At 35.7% G+C, this 23,174-nt stretch overlaps 1 protein-coding gene across 1 annotated transcript in view; it reads right to left on the bottom strand.

Moving 5' to 3' along the window:
• nan (transient receptor potential cation channel subfamily V member nanchung) overlaps positions 1-23,174 on the bottom strand; it is a 743,452-nt gene that overhangs the window by 606,466 nt on the left and 113,812 nt on the right. Inside the window, exons 2-3 of the mRNA XM_081734312.1 lie at positions 19,146-19,324; positions 14,549-14,636 (exon numbers count right to left, since the gene is read on the bottom strand). Of these exons, the coding sequence (XP_081590438.1) occupies positions 14,549-14,636; positions 19,146-19,324 (267 nt within the window). The remainder of the gene's footprint in view (positions 1-14,548; positions 14,637-19,145; positions 19,325-23,174) is intronic.

The following is a 23,174-nucleotide window of genomic DNA, read 5'->3' as shown; positions in this document are numbered from 1 at the left end:
AACTCAGCTATTCTTAACATTAAATCTTGCACTGTACTCACTGAGCCTAGTTTTAAAATCTTTGCTTCTTCCTCAGGAAGGCAGTCCAGGATCAGATCCTTCAGCTCTTGATCTGACGGGGAAGTTACAATTGAATTATATTTTTCTACAATGTGCCTCACAAAACCTAACAAGGAAGCATGTTTTGACTTATCATACCGTAACGAGTATAGGTGGCGCTTTTGTGCCCTCTCTAGTCGTTCCGATATGTATTGGAGCTTGAAAAGCCGCACGAAGTCAGAGAAAGATTTGATTTGAGAGGCGACACTACGATACCAAATTTTAGCTGACTTTTCTAGAACTCGTCCCACTATATATACACGATCTCTATCCGTGAGAACGTACATACTCATCGTTTGTAAAAGATCATCTAAGAAAATTTGTGCTACCCCTTGCGTCAATTGACCGTCAAATTTTGGGAAGTGATGAATTTCTTTGAGATACGTGCCAGCCCCCCTTTTATAAGAAGGACTAGTTTCCCAAGGCTTAATCTTTTGATTTAGCTCCAAACTTACTGGATTGTCCTGATCGTTAATGACCAAATCTCTATGACCACACTGATTCTCACTAATACCCGTACGAACCGATTTCTTTGTCTTTTTCATCTTTTTCAAACGATTAGCCCTGCGAGATTCTTTGCGGCATTTTTCAGAGTCCGACGAAGAAGATGAAGAATAATTCATGTCATTCTCGGTATCATTTGCTAAAATTTCATCGAGTTTGAATACCGGAGTTCTCGGCAATGCCTTATCATTTCGAACCGATCTACAACTTTCAAAAGGAGTTTCAGTTAAATTTAGATTACCACGGTTCTCGATCAAATTTTTCAAGGTTTCGGCATTTCGTTCACATCGATCACGACTATGACGATACGCATCAATTACATCCTTTTCTATCGATTGTATCATGTTGACTGTCTTCTCATTAGTTTCCCGAAATTGTCTATGTTCCTCAACTTGCCTCTCTTTTACATTTTGAAGTTCACTGTTTAACCTTACATTTACTTTACTAATGTCACCCTTCAGAGTTTCGATATCTTTAGCCAAAGTTTCAACCTTACAATCTACAGTTTCGGCAGTTTCTTTACAAATTTTACTTGTATTTTCTAAGTCTGACCTAACTTTGGTAATTTCAACATGCAAATTATCTACTTCTCTACTACAAAACTCTTTGACATTTTCTACAGTTTGGCCTAAATTTTGATTACTCTCCTCCAATTCAGTTCTTAATTGTGACACCTCACGTTTCAATTCACGTTTGACAGTGGATAAATCCTCCTGTACCACGGACAAAGATTCTTTAATTGAGACAATGTCTACCTTCAATTCATTTTTGTTAGCATCCATTTTATTATTCATAACTGACATTTCAGTTCTCAAATCTTTAATGATCCCAATTAAGGTTTTAAGTAATGGTCCCCCACCAATTTCGATTTCGGGTACACCTTTCTTTTTCGGATTTCGCACCACAGGTGGTTCAGTTTCTGTATCCAACGCACCATCCAATTTGCAGTCAAAACAAACCCATTTATTGTTAGTGGTACGTAACACTTCCTGTTCCTCATCAGGAATGTTCAAACAACGGATGTGGAACCATTGATCACAAGTTTCACAGCGTATGGATACACTGTCACTAGTATTACACTTATTATCACAGCATTTAAAATGTTCGGTAGAACCATCTACACTAAGACTTTCGTCACTCATTTTTTTTTACATTAATCGGGTCACGCGTCTAACAACTTGTCATCGTCATATCCACTCATTACTTTATCCACTCATTACTTTACATGCTTATCTCAATTTGGCACACAAAACAATAATTATAAAATATATTAAGACATACACAAATTATCAACTTAACAAATATCCTAAAGCTGAGGTCGCCAATTATAACAAACCGATTTTACGGTCGTAAAAGAAATGAATACATATCAGGCAAATCCTGGCTGAGATGAGCCAATTATAACAATACGTTTTCAGGGTATTAAAAAAAAATTCAAGGTTATATTAGGTTTAATTTTTAGGTTGCATTAGCTTTAGCAAAAGAAAAGAGCAACACAACGATAAAGCTATTATTTATCATCAGAAGTTTCCAGATTCTTGTTTTGTGGCCAACCAAGAATAAGAGTCAACATTGTTCAGCTTAATGAGTACTTTTAAGAAGAAAAAAAAAACTTCATAAATTCTAATTGTATAAATTATATTTGAAATTACAGGGCTAAATTTTTTTTTATGACTATTTATTCGTGCCAATTTATTAACAATTTACATCATAACAGATTGAAAGAAAAAAAATTAAAAACATTTGCCTCCATTGTGGTATCTCTAAGATACTTTATCAACATTTTATGAAATGATATTGTTATATTGTTTTAACATATCTAGTCTCCAACATGATTCTCAAACATATCTCATTAATACATATAAAACTCATTATCAATCAAAGAATTGGCGATCCATCCCCTCTACTTATGTAGTTACAGAAAATTCTTTTACTTGGGCGTTCATTGCTTGTAATGTCCCTGTCATTCATCAAACAATATGCAAGTTATGCAGACATAGGCAGTATCATCGCTACTACAATTCCATTTTTCAATTAAATAAAAAAAAAATACGAGTAGCATCATGTATTACTTTACGTTAGCCTATGCATCATTCGCATAATACATTTAATATGAAAGCACTACTAATAATGAAAGCAATATATTTACAAATGTCTAGCGAGAACGAAAAAAAAAATCTACATATGCTCGACAGGGTCCAATTACTGAAACGCCTCTTTAAAGAATTATTATTATTTTTAACTTATTATCTCTGTTTACAACTAATTAAACTTATAGAGGGATGGATACGCTCTACTGGAGAATAGCAAGTTGAAAAAACATTCCAACGTTATTGGTTTCCAACGAGGCAAATATCAATGTAGGCACGAACATTTAATTCTGCACTGTAATTATGGCACGTTCAAAGTAAATATCTACCTAACTGAAAATAAACAAACATAGCACGAAATAGTATTTTGTAAATAGTAATGTCGAATGTCGAACTCCGGAGGTATGTCCAGAGTAAGGTTCTCCCACATCGGCACAGATCTATTACTCGCACTCATCAAGATACGATATTAACATCGGAGGATATGTTATATTCAATTTTTCCTAACCTACAAAACTAAATATATGGTGCAACGAAATGAGATCATACATACGAAAGAAGATTTTAAACCACTAATGTATTAAAAGATACTATAAAAGGGCACACGACAAAAAAATAATAATAATAGACACGTTTGAAATGCAATTTTATCGACATTACACGTATTGAATATGCACATGACAAAATATGGCAAGCACGGATACAAAAATACATTACAAATTAATATCAAAGGGACACACGACAAAATATAGGAAAGCACGCTCAAATCACAATTGTTACCGGTTCTACACGTAAGAAATGGAAATTTTATCTAACCTACATGCATGTATTACAAATACGATTAAAAGACACTTTAATATATATATATCAGAGCACTCTCAAAGAAATTTCATCTTAATGTTTACGACTGACATACATCATGAAGCAATATTGAAGCGTATGAAATGAATTACGAAATACTTAAATTCTCAGACGCGGAATATTCGCATGTGCGTTCATGATAAAGATTTCCCAACAAAATAGCATATATCACATTGCAATATATAAAAGACACGTATTAAATTTGGAAAACACGGGTAAAAGAAAATCTAACCTCACCTACATAGATATTATGGATCACACATTTGCAAAATTAGACCTAACCTAACCTACAGCAAATATTTCACAAAATAAGGCATCATCACGGGACATAATTTGAGACATAATTCAGTAATGTATTTAACATAAACGATCTAATCTAAATATTCAAAATTTTCAAGGTACATTGCCATCGAAAGGTACGTACAAAGTAAAATATTACCCTAATATCAACATACATATTTTTTTTTCAAATTTACGTAGAGGCACACATAAGATTTAATAATTCAATTACGTAGCATAAGTGGATAATGACGATTGACAAGTTCAGAGACGCGTAACGCACTTTAATTTAGTTACACATCCTGATTCTTAAAGATGCCATTTGCTGAACTGCTATACTGTTTATAAGAAAAATAAGAAAAGATGTTACCATATTATCCGCAGGTTTCACAGAATAATAGTCCCCATATTGAGCTGGGCGATCAAACTTCGCAAAGTAGGTTTCAACTACTTTCTTATTTAAAATCGAGAAATGACTCCTTCGGTACACCGGCTACACACTCCACGAACGTAGAATATCTTTCCGGTCCGCCGCAGCAATCAGCTTCGATAAATTACATCTCCCATTCCATTACTGCATATGTCTAGTAATGGCGGAGATGACATTCGATGGCTTGTGGCCGAAAAAGGTTTTCACTAAATTTTGACTTTTGTTAGACTCCTCCGTATCTATTTCTTCCAAATAACGTCTTAGGTTAGTCTAAACCATGATTTTGATTAGGTTACAGGCCGAATTACACTTTTTAGTTATAGAATTTCAAAAGTTCTGAAGGAGCTAACAAGCCATCGTTTTTCCGCACTGAAATCTAATATTCCACTACGTCATCTTACACTCGTAGCCAGGCCTCTATAAACGCGGTTTCTACTATTATATCTTTGATTATAATTCGCATAATTTTACCATAAATACATATCAACACAAGAATCTAACTGTAAAAATCATGAAATTTCTATATCTAATTTAATATCTAACTTACCGAAAACTCTATTCAATAATTAACTAATTAAAAGATTATCCTCTCCCGGTAATTATTTGGATATCGTCATAGTAACAGAGGATTTCTTTTTACCGCCGAGCCGCCATCTTTGACACTGTTAGTTCCACGTATAGCGATTCGAACGCCCTCTTGCGGCAATAACCGAAGAAATCGCCATGTCAGCAGTAATATAGTGTGACAAGTGAACATCGAGCTAGTTCACAAACGAATGAAATCTAATAATAAACTATATTGAAATATTCGGTAAGTTTTAGTTGTATCTAGTCTTACTTATATTAATTGTTCTAAGATACTGTATAAACTGTAAAGAAGCAGTCACCGGTAAGAGTTAGATTTAGAAGATCTCCGAATGTGTTTATATGCGTATATCATATAAAAATTGAGTGCGTGTATTCTTTTGGTGCCATTCCTTGTACTAACAATACAAAACAAATCAACATTAAATTAGTGTAGACTTACACGTAAAGAAAACTGGGCACAGTAATATTATGCGGGAACCAACTTCGACTTCAACCGGTACACATAACAATACGGATCCAATGTAAACAAACCGGTACTTGGTTTGTTACATAATCGACGAAAATTTGTTTCGAACAATTGAAAAATATCCAAGAAATACGCATCAGATTAAGAAAATTAAAGTAGATAGTTTTGATATCTTTGTAAATACTATCAAATGACACCATAGTTGACTACCGTAACGCTATCTCAGTTATTCTGAAAGGTGGTTATTCTAAAATCTTTAATGAGAAACTGTAATGTTTTAAGCAAAACACTTGATTCTCCAGAACATAATTCATTACTTTGCCCATATTTTTGGTGTAATTTCTGTTACCGATGTAGGTGAAATTTACTTCAATTGGACTACGTGGACGTAGTATCTATTAGTTTGTTGCCTTTTGTTTGCTGATTCAATGTGAGTCCCCTTGCCTCTCACTAAGGAGGTGCTTGTTTCAGGTAAGTCCCCTTGAGTCTCGTCATCGAGGTGTTTGTTTTAGTTGAGCCTCTTGCATCCTACCATTCGGGTGTTTGTTTTGGGGTTGTCTCTTTGCCTCTCACACATCTTCATTGTTTACTGAACAAACGAACAAACGTTCGAAATGGTCCCCCTTTTCTGCAATAGACTACACATTGCAAGCAGGGGTAGGCGCGAGTCGAGCTTAAACTCGACTCGAGTTGAATTCGAGTCAGTCAAAGGTAATTTTCTCGACTTGTTTTGAGCTCGAGTTTCGAGTCGAGTCGAGTTTGATAAATGGCTCGCACATTCAGCTCTTTTTAACTCGTTTTTAAATTATGGTCTGTTTAGACTGGAAAGCGAAAGCCATGAGAAATGTAAGCAGTAATGTCGAATACTTTCAATATTTCTCACGACAGAGGTACATCTGGTGGGGGTACGTTTAGTATATGTCATCTCGTCTCGAAAACGAGACAACAATAGATTTTTATAACGAGACAGCTTCAAATTTCGTGAGCACCAATATAAGTATATACTGTAGTTCTTACCGTCTAGGCTTAGACCTGCACGGTCGACTTTTTGAGCCCCAGAAGAAGCCCAATCCGTGCAGTGATGTCAACAGGCTCGGCTGGTTCAACTGAGCGAACAGCTCAAGCCGGCTTGGTTGGGACGAGCCAGCGACTCGGCACAATTGAACCGATGGCTCGAGCCGGTTCCATTCGGATCAGCCACCAACTCGACTCATGTGAGCCATCGGCTCGAGCCAGCTCCATTAAAAGCAGCCCATCGACTCGGTTCGACTCATCTTAACTGAGCCTATGGCTGAGCCGGCTTGCTTCGGTGAGCTGTTGGCTCACTTTTCTGTTTGGCTTGATAGTGAATAAGCTGTGAGCCGACCGCTTGAGCCGATGACAACCCTAAACCCGGACCAAGCAGTTTTGAACATGTTTAACCGACGCCCTATAACTTTTATCAATTTTTGGCTTGCTCCTCCGGAACTCAAACCCAGAACCTCATGACCGATGTCCTTGCCTCCTAAAGACTTGTCAACTACGCAGATAGACAGTCAACTAGTGTTTAGTATTCAGATACAAACCGCGTAATAATAATAATAATAATAATAATAATAATAATAATAATAATAATAATAATAATAATAATAATAGTAATAATAATAATAATAAGTTGTAGTAGTGGTAGTATATTACTAGTAATATCATTGATAATTATATTATCTACGTAGGATATTTGAAAAGAGTATTTGGAACTACACACAGGATTTAGCTCGAATTGGCTCGACTCGACTCGAAACTTAACCCGAATTCGAGTAGAATTTCGAGTAGAGTTGGAGGAAGTTTTTCGAGTCGAGTCGAGTCGAGTTTCAAAGAAAACTTGCTCGAACTCGCTCGTGCCCATCCCTAATTGCAAGTGTTACACCTACAGGAAATCTAACCATGGACTGCTACGCGTGATAGCAGTTCTTGCTTCGTAGACGGTAGTTTGAATAATGCAAAATATATCGCAAAAAATAGTCACAATTTCGAACATTTTCTTATCACTTGTCAGCGGTGTTTACTCATTTTGATTGTTGTCTATTAGAGCGCTATCTATTAGACAGCGCCAAGAAAGACAATGTTACATAACGTACTCACATGTCATTCAGGGTTATGTCGTTGTTTGTATTGGTGAGAATAACATGTAGTTTCAAGGATTAGTTTCTTGATGAAATTCTATTGAGTGGAGTTCGATTGTGGATTTCACTTTTAATGAGATGTTAACTGAAAGAAAAGAATATGGGCAACAAGACAATAGTCCGTATCGTATGATGAAGTTGGACGTTGCTATGTAGTTAGAGTCTGTGATCAATAATGATGAAAATAGTTGTTCATTAGTTACAGAAAAATTCTTATTATGGATCAATTGAAGATATCAGTAACATTAGGTGACGAAGTTAAGGAATACTTTGAGTCAAATAGACAGTAGAAGAAGCACGTTTAAGGTATGCTAACCTGTTCCCTGATAGGAATGTTCCTTCTGCAACGACTTTTCGCAGTATTATTCAATTATTTATTGAAACTGGAAGTATTCAACCCAGACAACGAGTCCGATCACGGCCTGTGACGAACGAAAATGCCGCAGTGAATGTTTTAACTGCAGTTGCTGCAAATCCTCACATCAGTTCTCGGCAAATCGCACGAAGTTCTGGAATGTCGCAAAGAAGTGTTCTGCACATACTGCATGAACACAGATTCCATCCATATCACGTTTCGTTGCATCAGGAACTACATGGGGACGACTTTCAACACCGCTTGAACTTTTGCAATTGGATACAACAGCAATTAGCAATTAATGATGATTTTATTTCACAGATACTTTTCTCTGATGAGGCAACTTTCACGAATACTGGTCAAGTGAATCGGCATAATATGCATTATTGGTCAGTAGATAATCCACATTGGTTAAGGCAAGCCGAGCGTCAACGTACATGGAGTGTGAACGTTTGGTGCGGTGTTTTAGGTACTCGAATAATTGGCCCATACTTCATAGACGGGAATTTGAATGGTCAAATGTATGCCGATTTTTTAGATAATATTTTGCCAACACTACTGGAAGATGTCCCACTTCAAACAAGAATGAATATTTGGTTTCAACAAGACGGATGTCCAGCGCATTATTCACGGATATCTCGTGAGGTTTTGAATAGAAAATATCCTGATCGATGGGTTGGACGAGGTGGTTCTCAAAATTGGCCTGCACGATCCTCTGATTTAACTTCTTCCGACTTTTTCCTGTGGGGAACGCTAAAAGCAAAATGTTACACGGAAGAACCAACAACCCCAGAAAATATGTCGCAGCGCATAATCAATGCATGTGCAAACATTAGCGAAGAGACACTTAGAGCAGTAGAATTGTTCTTCAGAAACAGAGTTGTAATGTGTATTGCAGAAAACGGACACCATTTTGAACATTTGCTTCGGTAAAATATGGAGCTTCCGATGGTGAGAGGCAAGGGAACTCACCTTAAACAAGCACCCCGATGGTGAGATTCAAGAGGACTCACCTAAAACAAGCACCCGTATTTTTTCACGGAGAAACAGAATATGGAATAAAAAATGGGGGTTCCTATTTAAGATTTTAAAGTTGCCCCCCCTCCCGCCCCCGGGGGTGGGGGCAGGGGGTCGAGTGTGGTATCATTGGATGTCCCCCTTCGAGACGAACAACTTTTATTACAACTTTTTCAAAATCCGATTTGTTGTTTTCAAGATATTCAAAAAAACAGTTTTAAATGCCTCATTTTTCAAATGTTTGTGAGCCATTTTGATTTTTATCGATTACAGCGCCATCTATCACGCAACGAAAAAAATGTTCAATACAAAAGTTACGTATTTTTTCACGAGGAATCAGAATATGGAATAAAAAATGGGGGTTCCTATTTAAGATTTCAAAGTTGCCTCCCCTCCCGCCCCCGGGGGGTGGAGCAGGGGGTCGAGTGTGGTATCATTGGATGACCCCCTTTGAGACGAATAACTTTTATTACAACTTTTTCAAAATCCGATTTGTAGTTTTCCAGATATTCAAAAAAACAGTTTTAAATGCCTCACCCGGTATATAATGCTTTCTTTATTTCCTGGCGTTCAATTAATGACGGTTTTTTAGGTTTTTCCCTATACACTTTTTTGCGCACCGCTATGCAGCATACCACGAATGATATATATGGGGAGATAAGTGGGACGGAAAGTCAGACCTCCCAGCTGGTTAAAGGGGACAATGTTAATAGGAACAGGCGTGTTACATATTTAGATTGGAGATCCCGCATACCAATTTATCTTTGAAATTATATACAGGGTGTCTCAAAAGTCCCCTGATATAGGGCAACTCTGGTATTATCAGAGTTACAACAAAATGTAAGAGGCAAAACCGTCTCCAAATGTGATGTTTTCAATCTAAAATGAAGGATTTTTTTAAACGGACGAGCCGTTTGAGCTGTACATTCTTTGTGCGCCCAATGTTAAATAAAAATGCATCGTTGCCATTTACCTGGACCACAACCTAAGCGAGTGAAGTTACGGTTTGAAATGCTGGCTGGCCATCGACATGTTAGCATTTAAAAAAAAAACGTGATATAGCCTACCCAGAACTAAAAACATTAATATTTAACTACTATGGAATCAAACAAATCAAATGGCTGCAAGATATCGTTTTCCCAATCGTTAAGCCAATCAAAATATCGTACCGTCTTACAATTTGTAAATGGAAAGATATCGAGCATCCTTTGTAACTTCGAAAATTGTTCGGAACACTCACTAAGAGAGAGATTCCTATTGGAAGTCAAGTACGAGACAGTAAGAAGGAGATTCATTGCTACGAAAAGCATTACCTTCTGACAAGTTATTGCTATTTCTTCGGTAGTTGAACAAACTAAAGGCAACTACGTATTTTTCTCAATAGAGCTCAGGTTCTTGCTGTAATTTGGTAAGAGGCGTGGCTTCGTCCCAAGTATTCACCAAAGTCGTCTTTGTCTTCCAGTTACAAAAGTAATAAGTCGGAACCATCCTAACTGGTAAGTCAACTCCTTGCTGTAAATGTTCTAAACCACCTTGTTCTAGCTGTCAGTACAAAATCATAGCAAGCAAGTTTAAATGTAAGTTGTGTGACAAGATGCACGTGCAAAAGGAAAGTGTCCTGCTTATGGAAAATCTTTCAAAGTGACTGCATCTGATAAGAGATAACACAGAATAATGTCAATTTATAAAATATCATTTGATTTTCTCTTTGAAGTAACTAGGAACCGACGAAGGGAATATTAATTTCCCAGAAAAATTTTATTCTCTTATCAAATTTTTGGATATAATCCATCTTGCAGGAAAGTGAGTGTGTTTTTCAAGAAATAACAGGTAATGATAGTACTTTACAATGTAACATTTGATTTTCTCTTTCAAATAATCAAGAATCAACAGGGAGTATTCATTTCCTAAGAAAATTGAATTCCCTATCGAATTTTTGGATATACGTGTAAAGCTATTTTGCTCAAAGTGAGTGCATATCCTGAGATATCATACTCAATTTTATCAATTTCTAACGTGATTTCTGATATTTTCTTTGAAATAACAAAAATACGACAAGGGGTAAAGATCTCCAGTCTGTAAAAGTCTCCAGGGATAAAGATTTCCAAGAGTAAAAGTTTCTACGGGTAAAAATTCCCAGAGGAGAAAAAACCGGTGACATTGGCGTTGGAAGTCAACCTAAACTAGCATATCAAACATCAAGTTTGAGTACAATGGTGAGGTCCGAGAAGGAAATGGAAGGATTCACAAAACTTTCTAGGACTGTAAGAAAGAAAGACAAGGACCTCATTATTGAGGGAGACAAAAAGATTCTAGAGATTCACATTATACAGACATTTCCTAGAAAAGCTCCCATTTATTATACCAAATACAAGCTCTGAAGACTCAAAAATGTCATAATGCTGACTGTTAGAAAAAAATATTAAATATATTCCTATCGAACAGCATAGGAACGAACCGCGGGTGGAGCCGAAGGTCAGAAGAAAATAGCGATGAAAACAGGAACTCGACAAGTGGATTTAAGTCAGAAGTACGCTTGCAAAGTAAAAAGAGAAATTGAAGTAAGTTGTTGTTATTTGTTGGAAGATAGTTCAAAAGATCTCAGAGAGTTTTGAATATCAAGAAAATAGGTAGAGAAACAAATGTTAAATTTGGCAGCGAGTTAAGAACTTAGTTGAACTTAGAATGATGTTATTATTTATTTTCTATAGGCAAATGGACACATAAATCTTACAGACAGTATTTTCGATTGTTCTAGCGGCACTTCGAAACATCAAATCTTATAAATAACCCATAATTCTTCCAAACTGTATAACCGCCACAAGGTTATGGAAGTATTTTTGTGGACACTCTGTATATTTCGTAAAGACAGTGATTATTTTTTCGATTTATGCTTTATTCTGCGACACATGTAAGTTCTTTCTTCGGTGGGAATTGCTTCCTTCCCACGCAACTGGACAAAAAAGTCTTTCATTGTTTATATATATAAAACATTGCTTTGTGGTGAGAGCGTTGCAGTGAGGGACGAACCTTTTCAGTGTTTCTCCCTGACTTATTAATATTCACCGTATATATTTTACAGTTATTTGGAACTGATTTAAGTGCTTTCTTTAATCGTTTATGGAAATATTGCAGTAGATTAGAGCACATCAGAGTAGAATAGGCGTCCAAGCGTCTGATCGTCGCCAGCCACACCGCTTTTCCAGTTCGTTATCTGTACATTCACACGACCGAGTTATCGGAAGGTCTCGTGGGTTGTGGCCAGTGGACTAAAATTAACATAAATTCTTTTCCATATTCTGTTTGCATGTATCTACAGGTGATCTAACCTGAGTGCTTTTGAGAATGAACTGCCAACATCGACGAATCCACCAACGCAGTTCGTATCTCGAACCTTTTGGTTCGGAGAGTGTGACTCCAGGTTTTGAAGCAATAATTACACACGTTGCGTCGAGCTTCAACCATAATGTTGTGCTAAGGGGCATAAGCTATTAACCGGTGAACGACGTTTTTTACGGCTAGCCCCAATACGTCCCAGGTTCATATACCTAGTGCGCCGAAAAGTTATAAACGCGCCCTCCAACATTAGCATTCCACTTTGGAGACTGTGTTATTTTACCGAAAACTCGTGTCGACTCTTCAGGACTGTTTGGAGCAGCAACTAGATTACTACGTGGGATTATCCCGGCAACTTTTCCCCCAGTGCTAATCCCCCAACTGCGTCAATGGTGTGAAAAAATCATTTATAGTGAAATATCAATTATAATCTTCTATATATAAATCAAAGTGATAAAGGACTACAGTGTATTGAAAAAGTAAAGTGCGATTTCGATAATGGAAATAATTATATATATCCAGTGTTAAGTGTTGTGATCGTTACTCTTCATTATTTTTCTTTTTAATAGTATTCTAATAAATAAGTATGTCATTTAACCCAATGTGTTTTCGTTATGTGTGTGAATGATGTTTGTGTGCGTTATGGTCTGGATGACCGTCTGATAGTCCGTGAGGTTTTCGAAACGAGCCATCCGAACCTCTCGGCGCCTAATGCTCATCTCATCATTGAGACCGACAAGCACTTTGGAAACAATTTTGTAATCCTTTGTTGGAGAGGTCCTTCAACGTCCTACCCAGGTAAATTCAGATCTCAGGAGAATACTTATTGGCAGGACCACGATGGACAACGGAGGACATACTTCGATCTGGCTATTACAAATAAATGGCAGCCCGAACAGCGATCCGAAACCTCATCGATTACGAATAAATGACGCCCGAACTAGCGACCCGAATCGAGACCGTTTGTGATCGAATATACTTATAAGATCAATATTTTAATACATCATTTCTTTTCCAGCTTGAAACCAGTAATCTGAAAAATAATCTCTTTCAGATGATTCTAATCATATGCTTTAGTGATAGTTTAATATATTTTCTTCAAGATGGCATACAACGAAGCAGATTTGTTTACTAAGATAACTTCATTTTTTCAACAGCATTTTGATAGATTAGAAAAGATATATGATGAGAACATTGCTGGGTTAGAACGAAAACTAGATGAAGACAATGAGAATCTCGTTGAGACAAGAGCGAATTAGGGCAAAAGATAGACGCTTTCCGGGATATGTTTCATGAAAATAACCAAGAGACAGAGAGCGCTCTAAACAGAACTCTGGAATCTGAACATCAATTACAGTCAGATGTTTCTATTGAAAACAAAACATCTGAATCGGAACCTGAATTAGACACAAATACTTCTAGTGAAAACGAAATACAGGAATCACAGTCCCAAATAGAGATAGATATTTTGAATCAACCTCGTAATAGACATGTTAACGATTTTGCTTATTCTGAATGTAATGACACCACTAGTAGTAGTAGTAGTAGTGGAAAATCACGAACTTATGATTGTAGACAACAGAAGTCCCAAGCGCACTAAAACAGCTACTACCACGAGCCACAGAGAGAAAAAGCACAAACGAGATTATAGTTATTGTAATAAGCAAAGATACGAAGATCAGATCGTAAACAATACGAAATTTAAAGGGAATCAGAACCAAGACTTTATAGGAAAGAATAACAGAAACAAAAGAAATCGTAAATCACGGTCACGTAATCTGAGTTATCACTACGAGACAGGAACTGCAACTTGTCTGACAACATTAAGCATAGATTTGTATATACAAAGTAATTTTAGTAAACCAAACTCCTGAAAAGTGTAAAAGACGTCTCTATTCGGAATTAGCTACATCAGGGCCAAACTGGGTGGATGTTGCTCTCGATATTCATACATACTAGAAGTAATTTTGTCAGCACAGATTTCCGGAGGCTTTTACCCTCCAGAATTATCCAGGTACCATTTTCACAGTCTGTCTGAACCTTTGAGCTGTATTAGAACGAGAATAAACACTGTTCTAAAATCATTTACACACTCATTCTTCGTGGACGATTGTACAGATAGTTACTCGAAACTTAAATTTAATAAAATTGTGCAAATTACTGAAGCAAATGAAGAAGCAATATTAAATTGGCAGATCGTAAAGAGGTCAATTTTTGATTCAGTTGTAGCATTGTAGGTAATAAGGAATTATTAACTATTGAAACACCGTATGGAAGATGGGAAATTCAGGCATATAGTGTTTGATTGGGAAGCAGTATAATTGCTTATATCTTATAGTAATTTATTTGGAGAGCATTTACCTTTTTTGTCAATATCTCCGTTTATTGACTCCAAATTTTTGTCGATGTCAAAATCTTCTGGGTCTTCCATAGCACGTAATATGGGAAGCTAGAAAAGAAAAAAAAGAATACATACATTATTTGTCTTTTATTACTTCATTTCTGACAATTTATTTTCTATCTATTCTAGGTATGTTTTTAAATATCATTATACAGTAAGTAGCTCGTTTTAATTTGTTAAGATAACAGTTCAAATAAAATTCATGTTCATAATTTACGCTATCCTCCATCCAATGAATGAAAACCACAGTGTAAAGGCAGTTAGGTAGCAATACACTGAAACTCAAACAAATCTCAGTGTATTTATTTGGTTTTCGTGTATTTACAACTAATCATAATTCCTCAAACACAAGCAATAGAAATTACCCAATTTCAACTTTGTAGAGACTCGTGGTTTTATTAGCTTCAAATACACCAACAATTCCGGAAATAGAAAAAAACCTTAATTAAGAACAGGATTTTGCATTTTTTATGTGTTTCGGTCTCTCTCTCTCTCGAGCTGATGAAAATTGAATGATAAATTAGCATGCTAATCTGAAATGTAAATTGTCAGAATTGAAACTATTTTTTAACATGAATCACACGTAGCACACTTTGTAATTAGAAAGTAAAATTGCAAAGTTTAAAGTCGCATCAAACTCAAGTCAACATACAGCAGGCACGTAGCCAGGGGGTGGGTCCGGCGGGTCCGGACCCCTTCCTTCTGAACCAGAAATTTAAAAAATTAAGGATGGATGAAACAATAAGAAACGAGAAAAAGAAGAATCAGCGTTAAAAATATAAAGCTACAGCAAGCGTATGGTTACTCTTTCTTATGAGGAGCTTTGTGTAGAGGAAACCGTGTGTGTGGGGGGGGGGGGGTCAAGTTGAAAATGAATATTATTTTAACGGAGCATTCCAAATTTCATCTAGCTCCATGCTAAACCTATGGACAACAAATGATGACCGAGAAACCGGTTCGATCAGATAGACTCTAAGAAGAACTTAAGAAACTCGCAATATATATTTTTCAATACTTTTTAAATATTCTTTTACTCGAGAGATAGTTCGTTATTGAAATACTCACTAGCATATCCTCATTTTATTGTCCTAACAAACCAATATACTTGTTGCCACTAAAATAGTTTAGATTGATCGAGCTCCTGGTGTGTAACCAGAGTACTTCATGTTGTTGTCCCCCCCCAGCATTAGGAAATCCTGGCTAAACGAACCAATATATGTTTACAGTAAAATAGTTCAGAATGATCGAGCCCCTGGCGTGATAACCGTAATATTTCGTCACGGACCCCCCCTTCCTATTACGAAATCCTAGCTACGTGCCTGCATACAGAATTATCATCATAACATATTAAAAAAATACATAACTGAAATATTTAATTCAATAAATATTGTGTTCTATTAAATGTGCCTAAATTCGTTCAAAGCATCCTCTTAAATTAAAAATAAATTTCTCAATTTAATGCCATACGTTCATGCGTTTTAAGCAAAAATAGACGGATGATTAATGAAAGAACTGGTAGCATGAGAATGTGGATAGAACAGCTCAACATCAAGAGCAACTACCGACACGAAGTTGTCCATCACAAACAGACATAACATAAAATACATGATATAAACCAGGGGGCACTCGTAAATAAAGCTGGGCGCTCTATCATTCTACTACCATATCCTCAGATACCATCTTTTCCCTTTATAAAAAATCTATTGTAGTAGCCATTTTAATCAATAAATTCCAATAACAATCTGTGATGTGTTAGGGACAACATTTATAGCAGCGGGAGCTCCTTCGTGGCTAAGCGGTTAGCGTACGCGCCTTTGGCGTGAGAGACCCGGGTTCGATTCCCGGCGGGAGCTCATGTGATTCGGATTCCACGTTAATCAGTAGGTCCGTCTCATATATAGCCCCGCTGCTGAAAGGAACGTTAAACTCAAAAATCCACTCCAATCCATTTATAGCAACGGGATAAATTTTAAGAGACGAGGTAATTGAGTTTGTGATGAACAACATCCTGTCCGTGAGTTTTCTAGCTGTTATAGCATTTCTTCACACATGACAAAGCCGCCTATTCTTTTATAATCGTTTACTTTCCTTACTGACCCGACTCTCTTAGCCCACAGGCCATATTTCATGGGGCGTGAAACCAGAAATTTCATTCAATAATCAGCAAATTGGAACTAATTTACTGTCATATTTGTTTATGTGTTAATTTAAATGTTAACTTACGTGTTCAAAACACTTCAGTTTATCTGTATATGTTCAGCTAGGCTAGTATAAATAATTTACGAGTATCTTCCATTCGTTAATCAAAACGACGGTAAGCGCGAAGATATTATGGTGAAATTACATTGTTAATGTTTAAAAGTGTTCGATAATAGCATTGGATAATTCTCAGAAAACTCGTGGATATGATTATCATCTTATGTTTGTGTGCCCTAGTGTTGAATTCAGTACAGAATTTAGACTATTTTTACTTGGGGAAATGTTTTTTCATGGCTAAATTTCCTCTAGCTGCCTCCTGAATGCATAACTACCAGGGGGCACGGTAGCTCAAATGTAGATCGCTTATCTCTCTTGTACATGGGGTCTATGGTTCAATCCCAGCCAAGTAAATTTGTGGTGGACAACATCGTGCTTGTGGGTTTTCTCCGGTACTCCCGTTCCCTCCCACTTTCTCATTCTACCAATTCCTCCATCATCATTCACTTTGCTTTAATCACTCTCCCCCTTAGCCTAACAGGCAAAAACGTCTGACGTTCAACTCAAAGATTTCATTTTTCCTTGTCATATCACCCAAATTATAATTAACACGAAACTTTTTAATTGTAATATTGCGTAAACAAAAATATATACAGTTCGACAGCGATAACTCAAACCTCGATAAGTCGAATTCCTTGATAATTCTATTTTTTTTTTCACATTACTTTGAAGTCTCCATAACATTTAATGTTAAAATAACTTCTGTAAGTCAAATGTTTAAAAATTACAACCTCCATAAGCGTACCACTACGTGTCGAATTTCTCTTAATGCGACCTAGATAGCTCGAAACTATAGCTTTAATGCTTTTACGTAATTGTCATTATTGCTAGTCCTGTCAATGTTGCTAATGTGTACTGTAATTGTGTTTTACTCATGTTTACTCATGTTTATTTTTACTAGTCGTCTTTTTAATTTAAGGACCTTTTACAACTTCGTGATACAGAGGTTGAATGAATAAAACTTCGAGTCGTAGAGGGTATATAGTTATTTTCCATGACGAACCCGGAACCTCGGTATCTCGAATTTTTGTTGTTGCCACTTTGATCACTCGAATTTTGATTACACGAAAAACTCGATAACTCGCACTTTTATCTATTTCATTGACCTTCGACTTATAGATGTCCCACTGTATAAATCAATAGATGGCAACGAACTGAATAATAGATAGATAGATAGATAGATAGATAGATAGACAGATAGATGTGTGTGTGTGTGTGTAAGAGTATGTTTCCTTTCTAAATTTCAAGAAAATGGCCTCCCACCAAAATTAAGAAAGCATGTTGTTGTCCATACTAATTAGTAGTTCTTATTATTCTGGTAGTTTTCATTCTATTCTATTTACAAACGAACTTAAAAAGTTAATTACTAAATTCTCTGTCTATGTGTGCGTGTGTGTGTAAGAGAGAGTCTGTCTGTCTGTTATTTGCATTTTTTTTTCAATTTTGAGCCCTCCATGCGACATAGTATCAAAAACAATATGGAAAAAAGTTATGGAATTTTTCGCGTCACTCTTATCGTTCCCAAGATATTGGCCTAAAGAGTACCGATTTCGGGAGATTTAAGGAACCATATCTTTGGAAACGTAAGTCATAGAGAGATGATGTTGGTGTTGATGATTCAATGTTGAGCCCTCCACTCGATAGATCATCAAAAAAATCAATCTGAAAGAAATTATGGAATTTTTCGCGTCACTCTTACCATTCCCGAGATAATAGCTAAAAAGTTCCGATTTCGTAAATGCAAATATTATCATATTTTGTTTTATTAAATTAATTGTCTACAATTTGTATTATACTTTGAAATTAATGAAATAAATTTAATATACAATTTCATATAAATTTCGAAAAAAAAATAATTGATTTTAAGTTCATTCAAGCAATGATCTTCGAGCATTCTCAACTAGTTCCATTTGATTTTACGGAAAAAAGAGTATAGAATTAATTTGCATCGTTAAATATTGTGATATTGTTATGGAATCGTGTTGAGTAAGCAATATTGACGCTGGAAATAGAATGTGCTATACAAGCTAAAAATAAGATTTTTTTTTTATTTTGAGTGTTCGAACAAAGCAAACAACTATTTGAACACAAACAAGACGCTCACAAAGAAATTCGAAAGAGAGGCTTTGTTTCCTGCTAGCGTTCGAGTTGCAAATTAATTCTAGTTGAGCGGTCAACGATTTGTTGTTGTTGTTATTATTATTCTTTTCTATTCTTTGTTTGTTCTGTCTTTTCGTTTTTATTTTTCTTTCTTTCTTTTTTTTTGTTTCTTTCAAAGAGAGAACGTTTTTCCTTTGTTACCTGTTTTGTCCTTGGCCGCTCTTTATTGCGAAGAAGCACGAGCTGTGAAACGGGAATCAATCGCCCTTGCCCCTTGTTGTAGAGAAATGGTTCCACCTTCGTCTTGATTGCGTGGTCCAGCTCAGCATATTGCTTTGTCTTTGTTGCTCTCTTCATCAACTCTACAAGCAAACCTCCTCCTGGAAAGAAACGCAAAAGAATGTGAATTTGCTGAATGGATTGATTTTTTTTATATATATAATTTTAAAATATTCCTTCAATTTCAATAATAATTAGTATCCAAGTATTACACGTCTGCTAGATATGTGCAGAAGACAACAAGTGTAGTCAGACATATACCGGTATTGCCAAAAGTATTGATTTTAAGTCAAACATTATTATCATTTCTTCCACGTGTATGCTTTTTTAAACAAGGAAGAAGTTAAACCTATCGAATTCGTGTATGAATAGTCGTGTGCGTACTTCAAGGCATTTTGCGTTGAATGTGTAAAATTACTTGACATGGAGCAAATATAGCTGTCCGTAAAAACAGAAACAAAAGGAGTGGCATTTGAAGACCTCTGGACTTTCAAAATAGGGTAAGATGTATGCTGTGTTTATAGAGCATGTCACTTACAAGATTCGCCAAGGAGGCATCTCGCCGACTACAATTTCTGTTTGACAAACAGTAGTTATGATAAGTTATATGTGTATTATATATGTATATTAGGGTGTCAGTTATTTAAGGTAATTTCGTGTTACGATACACACACCCGCGAAATGTGGCTGCAAACACGCATTGGTGAAATAGCAGCATTTTACGAGAAAGTTAACCCGTGTCAACTTGACGAAACATGTTTTAAATGCAAACGCCGTTGGCGTACGCAGCGTTGTCATCTTTTACAAACCACACTTCTCACCTTCAACAAAATACCGAATATCTCAGTCAGTACGTAACTTATCGATCTCACATAACCACAGTACTGCTCCTCATGCTCTACCGCCTTGCATTATAGGTTTTAAACCATATTGCACTACTGACCTTCTCTTGTTCAATGATTTTCCAACACATGGCAGGATTCAAAATATAGCGTGGCATAGTTAGTTTTGTTCTCTGAATGTTTCATGCTTCAGTGTAATCAGTAGTGCCGATGGCAGTTATATGTTTTTGATCTTGTGGAAGAAAACATGTAAATGAATGCATAAGTAGGTTTAATATGTGTTACGTAAGTTACCAATGTTTCAGGACTGTTTATGTTGCTAAAAAATTATACTTAGTATGATCCGAAGCGCTGTCCTATCGTTTTTAAAGTATTAAAACAGATTGCATTCAAAGTTAGTAGTCCGATAAGTTTCTCTTAAAATATACAAATTGTCACATATGTTACCAAATGTCTCAGTAACTTACGTGACCATGGTAACTTATGTGACTTCAAAGAACGCCTCTGACATAGAACTAGAATTATTTCATCAATAAATTGTCATTCTATAGCACAATGATATAAACAACAATCACTAAAGTGATGAATAATTTTCTCCTTCAATGTAATGAAAAACGCATCTGCATCTGCAATAAAAATCGTCGGATTGGTTTATTGTTTCTTTAACATAAAGACTCAGTTTTCTGATATCTTTGACTCAATTACTGTGCCAAAATTATTAAATACAATTATTAAATATAAATTATTAAATTATTAAATAGCGCGTTTGGTATTAAAGTCCAAATAAGGCTTTTATATGTTTTAAATTAAATGTTGGTCACATTCTTAAACATGATTTTCTTATGGACCATTTCATTATATAATCTAATCTTTTTTCATTCTTTTTTTATAAATGTGTCAAGTACAGGAAAAATTATTTAAAACATATATCATTATTATCTTTCAATTCTTTTATATTAAAATATAAGAGAATTTTCTTTAAGATTTAAAAATGCAAACGAAACATTATTTAAGACCGTAATGAACATAGCTTCTTCTGTGTACTCGGTGTGTTTTATCTGCAAATATGTAGGTACTGAGACGGAAGAAAATTGGAAAATTTCAATGTGAAGTCTGATAAATGCTTTAGAATTTAATTTTCTTCTCTTTCTTCTACTAAAATCTGAACTTTAGTACAGTAATTGCACGTACATGTCACATATGTTACTTTCTTGTCACATATGTTACTTTCGTACTTGTATATATATATTACCTTTGTATACAAAGGAAAAACATTTTACTATTTTCTACAGATCCAGATAGTTCTGCAGACACACATAACTCATTCTTTTCTCTTATTTTTTATATTGTGTTCGTTTTCCCTGGAAGATACCAGGCCCTTTATTTTGTATTGTTTTTATAGCGGGAACGGTTAAATAATAAATACTTAATACGCAATACTTTTCTTTCTACATTCAATATATAAAGAATATATGTTACAACGCCATAATACATATCTTGTCTAATTCTGAAAAACAAACCACTTATACAAGCATAAAATAACTCGCTTTAGTAAAGAAGCGCATACAGTACCGTAAGTGACATGAATTATGATATATTTCTAAAAACATTAATTTTTCGTAAAATAGAGATGAAAAGTGTACACCAAAACATGGAATCTTTACTGTTGGTTCCAAGGATCACAACAAAAACGTTCTTTTAGTTATTTACTGAAAGTTATTTCTAGCTTTTCTCTTGCATGACCTGCCGGAGTTAAATGAGAATGACCCATATCTATTATCTATGAAAATAAGATTAAAAAAAAGTCAATATACTTCGTGGGATAGTATTTTTTTTCCCTCACTATGGGAATGAAAGTGATACGAATACCTTTCTACCACCTCGCGATTTGATTAAATATTTTGAAGATTTTAAAGACCCAATCCCTATCAAAATCTATAAATCCATTATCTTTCTCTTTGCAGTTTACACAAGTATCTGTAGAACTATCATAAAACTTAATAAAAACAAAATAAAACTATGTTCTTGCACAACTTGAAACTTATGGTTTCTAGACACATACGAAGGGATATTTTTAAAAAACTTACCTTCTTTTATTTTTACTTGTATGTGCATTGTATAGATACATTTAGGTACGCATGTCTGCATGTACATTTCTCTAGTCATCTTTAAAGTACTGTCCATGTGCTTGAATGCATTTGTCCCAACGTTTTTCTCACTACTGAAAACAGTTTCGAAACTCTTATGGTGCAATACTATTTGAGTTTTTCCCGTAATGCTTTTTACCTCATTGACTTCACTGAATCATTTTCCTCTCAGATTCTTCTTCAACCAAAAGAACTAAAACAAGTCACAGGGCGCTAAATCGGATGTGTACGGAGAATGAGACACAAGAACCATGTTGCTTCTTTTCAAGAATTGTTGCACTGACATAACGTGTGAGCTGGAGCATTATTGTGGTGCAGTTTTCACATTCCTCTTGTTGAAAGTTCTGGACGTTTCCGTCATATACTTTCATGCAATCTTTTTAAGACATACAAGGAAAATTGATGGTTCACTGTTTGCCATTGGGGAACAAATTCCTTGAGGACAATATCATTCACATCAAGAAACAAATCAACATTGTTTTCATACTGAATCGAACTTGACATGTTTTCCTTGGATGTGCTGAGTTTAGAGTTTTTCACTGGCTGGATGATTGTTTTGATTCAGGATCCTAACCGTAGCAGCAGAACGCATTCCCAATCCAAATTCGTTTGAAAACTTTTGGGTCATTGTGCAGTTCAGTCTTCAAGTCGCGACAAACATTCACTGGAATGTCTCTCTGTTCCTCTGACAGCAAGCGAGGCACAAATTGCGCGGAAATCCATCTCATCTTCAAATTGTCAGTTAAAATGTGTTGGCAGATACTCCAGGAACAACTTCACTTCTTCAGAAATTTGCTCGATAGCAGTTTAAGAATCTTCATTAATATTAGTATTCTCTTCATTAATGAGAATCGAACTTCGAATGTTCTTTTCATTTCTTATTTTCGAAGAACGGCAAGGCTATGGCAAGTGTTCAGTTGACACGATTCATCTTTGAAACGGGAAAACCGCTCATAGGCTTA

This window comes from Thermobia domestica, chromosome 12 (genome assembly GCF_964235325.1).
Source record: "Thermobia domestica chromosome 12, izTheDome1.hap1.1, whole genome shotgun sequence".
NCBI lineage: Eukaryota > Metazoa > Arthropoda > Insecta > Zygentoma > Lepismatidae > Thermobia > Thermobia domestica.
This window is presented reverse-complemented; position numbering and strand designations above follow the sequence as displayed.